Here is a 5622-nt window from a genome sequence, read left to right as displayed (position 1 = left end):
GCTTTAAGGTTTTGAGATTTGTTGTGTACTTTTACTTTTTTTTCTATGTATTTCCATTTTAGCTTTGAGTTTTAGTAATTTGCTGTGTACTTTTATCATATTTAAAAAAACATATTTTATTAATTTCGACTTTAATTTTAGTACTTAAATAATTCAGTTACTTGCCACGGCAACATTTCTAATTTAATTTAAAATCGAATATTCTTTTCAATTAATAAACTACTTTTTAATAGTTTTAGGGTATGTTTACAAGACAATGACGTACTAAAAACATAAACGTTTTTCTGTTGTGTTGCTGTACAGATGACAATGTTACGGATCTGCGAAACTACTAAAAATGCTGCATTACTCATCCCAGGCCAGTAGATGGCGACGTCACTTTGTAAACAAACTCAGCGCCTATAGACTGAATATGTAATAGAGTGCCGAAGTTATGATGTCACTTAACGCGGAAGTGTGTTAGCATTTTAGCAATTCCGGTTCCCTCGCGTTTTTTGAATGGGTTTTTGCTAAATCGCCTGAAATAAGGTCTGTGGTGAACAAAGCCTCTAATATTTTCATGTTTTGATCTATGACATAAAACACACCAGTTATAATCTGCTTGTGGTTTTTTAAACTTTATATAGGCTTCAAAATGTATACATTTTGGATTAAAGATTATCTTGATCGAATAAACGTGTAAGGGTCACAACCCTTTGTTAAACACGCATCTTATTTTTTACGATTTTCCAAAAGTTTATGGGGAAAATGCATAGCTTTTCGTTCAAGGGAACCCATGCGCCGCTAACTTCCGAGTTGTCCTACAAAGTGACGTCATCACTTCGGCAAGCGCATGACATCATGTTTTTGTGGTTTACATGCAATTTAAAACCGTGTTTTCAGGCCCCCAAAATGCCATTGTGTAAATGAACAGCCAAAACACAGACATTTTTTAAGTTGTAAACGGTGTAGTGTTAACATCCCCTTGGTTTACAAAAAGCTGGAATATTATAATTTCAAGTTCAGTTCAACAATGTAATGTGCAATTTAAAAAAATCTTTTTTTACCAGTCCAGAAAAAAGAAAAAAAAACATGGTAAAGTAATTTGTCAACAGGTGTGGGGCTCAAATTGATAGGACAAGTCTCGCGGTAGTAGATTTCACAAGGAACATTTAATATATTACAACATAAATCACTGTTTCCATAGTAGAGACCTCATTGGTGTTACTAGACAAACGAAGCCTTGGAGGTTCATGAGCGCAGGTGTGTTTCTGAGAGTCCCACCCGTGTGACATGATCAGTGTCCGGGTACGCGATTGTGTTCAGTCTTTGACGGTCTCTGTAGTCTCGCTCTGTGCCGCTAGCTGTTTCTGTTTCTGCATGTAGCGATGAGCCCGCAGGACACACAGGTATCCGCCGTACACCGTCAGCAGCATCATGGAGCCCGAGAACAGCTTATAACCGGCGTCTGCAATGCGCTTCACACCGAGCATGATGGATCTGCGGACACATGACACAATCTCAGGTGAGTTAGCAGATCCCAGCAAACACAGAACACACCCATAGAAGGATTTTGGAAACCAATGAAGAACGTTAGGAGAATGTTCTATGTAACGACAAATGTAGCGGTTAACAGAAAACAAACCTTAAAATGCATGTTTTGGGAACCAAAAATCGTTCTGGGATACTGAATGCTGTCAAAGATGATCATCTGATATTTTATGAATAATATTATCCCTTAAAGGGATAGTTCACACACAAAAAAATTTAAATACTGTCATTATTTACTCGCCCTCAAGTTGTTCTAAACTTGTAAGAGTGTATTTGTTCTGTTGAACAGAAAATGAGATATTTTAAATAAGCAGTTTTATAGTATGAAAAAAAATAGTACTATGAAATTCAATGGGGACCAGAAACTAGTTGCCAACATTCTTCAAAATATCTTTGTGTTCAACAGAACAAATCAACTCAAACAGGTTTAGAACAACTTGAGGGTGACTAAATGTTAATTTCTCTCACTTTTTGGCGAACTATCCCTTTAAAATACACCAGTTTTACTTTAGAAATGTAGTAACTGGTATTATTGTGTAGATTTGTGGCATTAGATTCAAAATAGGCTTAATAGGGTCTAATTCATTTCAGGTTTTGAAGGTTTTTCTCTTTTTGTCATAACAAATATTACCCTTACACCGATTTACATTAATTTAATCATAATAAAGAGTAATAGTTTCAATATTTTTAGTTACACCTTGACGCTGCGAGAATTATAATAAATGTTTTTATCATTGTATTTACATAATCCTCTCTGATATATGTCAAAGATATTACGTAATATAATGTTCAACACCGATGGTAACGCTAAACATTCTGTTGGTGAATACGAATCTTGTTTCTAATAAGTTTTAAAACCAGTATGAGTTAGCATCTAAGACATCTAATCTACAATAATATGTTTTACTACATTTAACGTCGTACCTACTTTTAAGTTACAGCGATTACATATAATATCATAATGTGGAGTCTTACCTGTTTAATAATCAATTCAAAGTAAGAGGAAATGCAGCTCGTTCTCAATGTCAGAGGCAAATGGTTATGCGCATGCGCAGTTACATTTCGTAACTCTATGGCAAAGCAGAAGGGCCAAATCTAGTAAATGCGTTTTTCTCTTGTAAGTCTGGGTTTATAAACGACATATTTTAATATTTTACAACACAGAACAAAGTAGATGTGTCTAATTGCTGAATTCGTGTTTTTAACATTATAAACGTGTACAGTAAATTCATTCGATTCAATGTGAGGAACTAGTTTTATAAGGCAGGACGAGCCGTCAGGAATTATTTTGTTGTCGGACCGCGATGATGGAGACCCATGTGAGTTCAGAGGAAAATGAAGATCCTGGAGCCGCTCCTTATGGAAACTTCATCAACTACTACTCCTTTAACCCACCAGAGAACCGCCTGGGTTTGATACCAGAAGCGCTGCTTGAAAACATCGGATTCGGTTCCGACAGAAGTGAACGTGTTTTAATGCTGGATGTGGGATGTAACTCAGGGGTACGAATGATTTATATAGTGTTTAAATCATATTTTGCTCCTTATTATTAGATGTTAAACTTGTTAAATAAATTTTAATAAATTATGAATTTGTTAAATTATGTAAAATAAATTAATAACTCAATTGCATCTTATTTTAATAATCTTGTATATATAAATAAATGTATAATAATAATAATAATCCAAAAGATAAATACCCCAAAATTAAAACTTTGTCATTAAATACTAATCCTCTTGTTATTACAAACCTGTAAGACCTCTTCGGTAACACTAATTAAGAAATTTTTAATGAAATCTGAGAGCTTTCTGTCCCTCTGTTGACAGCTTCATAACCTCTACTTTCAATCCCCAAAGGTAGTAAATAAATGCATTATTAAAGTAACCCATGTGACTTCAGTAGTTTAACCTCATTTTATGGAGCAGCAAGTGCTTTGTTTGCAAAAAAGCAAACAAACTTGAAAGTGGTAGTTGCGTAGACTGTCAATAGAGGGACATATTTCATCTAAAATGTCTTCATGATATCTTCAATATCTTCATGAACGAAAGTCTCACGGGTTTCAAACGACATGTGGAAGAGTAGTTAATGACTGAGCTTTATTTTTGGGGTGAACTAACCCTATAAGTATATTTGTCTAATAACTCATTAGATGGATATCATTGAATCCTAACCCTCCATGCATGTATCTTAGCCTTAAGTGTAAAACCACTATAAATACTAAGGATAAATCAAGCAGTATCAAAAAAAATCAGACATGGAAATTAATATCAATAAAATGGTTAATCTAGTTACATTTTGTGTTTTAGTTATGCTCAGCAGTGCAATATCATATTGTCTAGAAGTTGTTATATTGCTCTTTATGAGACTTCTATTATAATTTTTTACTGGATATTAGTGTTGTAGTACATTATCACCGGATTTGTTTCGATAAGGACAATCTGTTATAATCAACTCATAAAAATGTATAATTAATCCCCAGTATGTGTTTTATATTCTTCCCTCTGTTTTTCAGGACTTGTCGGTTGCTCTGTACAAGCATTTACTGCAGGAGGACGCCTCTGGAAGTGACTCTCCTAAAAGAGAACTGCATCTGCTTGGATTTGACCTGGACCGAGATCTGATCCTTCGGGCACAAAACTTCAACCCTTTTCCCCAGAACATCCAGTTCATCCCCCTGGACATCACGGATGCTCAAGAGAGCCGGGCAGCGCTAGAGTCGTATTTGGGCAGGTTTGTCTGCCCCCGCTTCCACCTGTGCACGTGTTTTGCGGTGACGATGTGGGTTCATCTGAATCACGGAGACGCTGCGTTCCTGTCTCTCCTCTCCAGACTGGCGTCTCTCAGTGAGTTTCTGCTGCTGGAGGCTCAGCCGTGGAAGTGTTACCGCTCTGCTGCGCGACGCTTACGCAAACTGGGCCGCACTGACTTCGAACACTTCAAGGCCCTTGAGATTCGAGGGGACATGGCTGCACATGCTAGAGAGCACTTGGAAAAGCAGTGCAGCATGGAGCTGGTGCAGAGCTTCGGTAATACAACCTGGGACAGAAGTCTCCTCCTCTTCAGAAGACGATAATAGAGAGCAACACAGTCATACAGATAGTTTGATCAATCAGTCATCTGATGTGTGTAGGCTGATTATGGACTGACACTGTAACCTGGTTCTCAGGGTTACTACATTTTTGTTTTTAGTTACCAAACACAAGGGGGCACTAGAGATGTTTGCTTATGCCATGAGTCTGTTGGTTTTTATTATTTTTATGGATCTGGATGTTTGTCCTCAGTAATGTAAATCATTGCAGATATATATATATATATATATATATATATATATATATATATATATATATATATATATATGCTATAATGATTATTTACTTTAGTATAAGTTGGCTTAAAAAGTGTTGTTTTAGCTTAAACATTTTATTTCGAAAAACGCTATACTACACATTTTTTGTATAGTGTATTTACGTAGTTTTTACTTAGTTTTATTTATAAATAGTATTTCAGCTTTTCTAGGCTACACATTATTTTATTTATTATAACAGGATAAAATTAAATGTGCAAACAAGTCGCCAAACGACGTGAGCTGTAAGTATAACGCTAAAACGCATAATATTTATTATTAATCCAAGAATCACAAGTATTGATCCAAAATAATAAATCGTCACGCGCTTCCCGCCTACACGCCACAGAAATATATTCCCGCTCTTTAAGAATTCAAAAATTAACAGACGAACCGGTCAGTGTACTGGTTTTTCGCATTGTTCTTATGTAATTTTGTTATAATATATGCATTTTTAGTAAACGGGACACTTTAATTTTAACAAACCACGTGAAAGAAACAGAACTACGTGAAACTGAGAAGTTCAGGACGATTAACGGAGAGGAGCAGATCATCTTCGCGGTAAGCGATTATACAGCTGATATCATTTAGTGTAATGGAGGCTAGCTACTAGCTGTGGTGGTTATCTAATGTTTAAATGTCAACTATGTGGAGCAATTTGGGGAAGAACAGCAAGTTTATCATTGCCTTCACACAGTGGCATTCCTCTTTTCATCACCAGAAGCTTTCAGGATGTAATTTTGAGGACA

General features: G+C 35.9%; 2 protein-coding genes across 2 annotated transcripts; one reads left to right on the top strand and one right to left on the bottom strand.

The window, feature by feature from the left end:
* Positions 1 to 1132: 1132 nt before the first annotated feature.
* cox14 (cytochrome c oxidase assembly factor COX14) lies at positions 1133 to 2603 on the bottom strand. The gene is made up of 2 exons (XM_039682106.2): positions 2506 to 2603; positions 1133 to 1479 (listed from the first exon to the last, which is right to left on the bottom strand). The coding sequence occupies exon 2, from the start codon at positions 1470 to 1472 to the stop codon at positions 1302 to 1304; it is 171 nt and encodes a 56-aa protein (XP_039538040.1). The 5' UTR covers positions 1473 to 1479; positions 2506 to 2603; the 3' UTR covers positions 1133 to 1301.
* Positions 2604 to 2666: 63 nt separating this feature from the next.
* bcdin3d (BCDIN3 domain containing) lies at positions 2667 to 4849 on the top strand. The gene is made up of 2 exons (XM_039682104.2): positions 2667 to 3032; positions 4043 to 4849. Exons 1-2 carry the CDS (start codon positions 2835 to 2837, stop codon positions 4601 to 4603), a joined length of 759 nt encoding a protein of 252 aa, XP_039538038.2. The 5' UTR covers positions 2667 to 2834; the 3' UTR covers positions 4604 to 4849.
* The last annotated feature ends 773 nt before the right edge of the window (positions 4850 to 5622 follow it).

Source organism: Pimephales promelas, chromosome 2 (assembly GCF_988280905.1).
Source record: "Pimephales promelas chromosome 2, fPimPro1.hap1.1, whole genome shotgun sequence".
In the NCBI taxonomy this organism is placed as follows: domain Eukaryota; kingdom Metazoa; phylum Chordata; class Actinopteri; order Cypriniformes; family Leuciscidae; genus Pimephales; species Pimephales promelas.
Note: the sequence above shows the minus strand (reverse complement) of the source record. Positions and strands in the feature narration are given on the sequence as shown.

What these genes read in the sequence shown, in the direction of transcription:
- bcdin3d (XM_039682104.2), top strand. Translation starts at nt 2,835, where the DNA reads ATGATGGAGACCCATGTGAGTTCAGAGGAAAATGAAGATCCTGGAGCC. An exon ending in ATGTGGGATGTAACTCAGGG is followed by an intron (nt 3,033 to 4,042) that starts GTACGAATGATT and finishes TCTGTTTTTCAG; the next exon opens with GACTTGTCGGTTGCTCTGTA.
- cox14 (XM_039682106.2), bottom strand. Translation starts at nt 1,472, where the DNA reads ATGCTCGGTGTGAAGCGCATTGCAGACGCCGGTTATAAGCTGTTCTCG.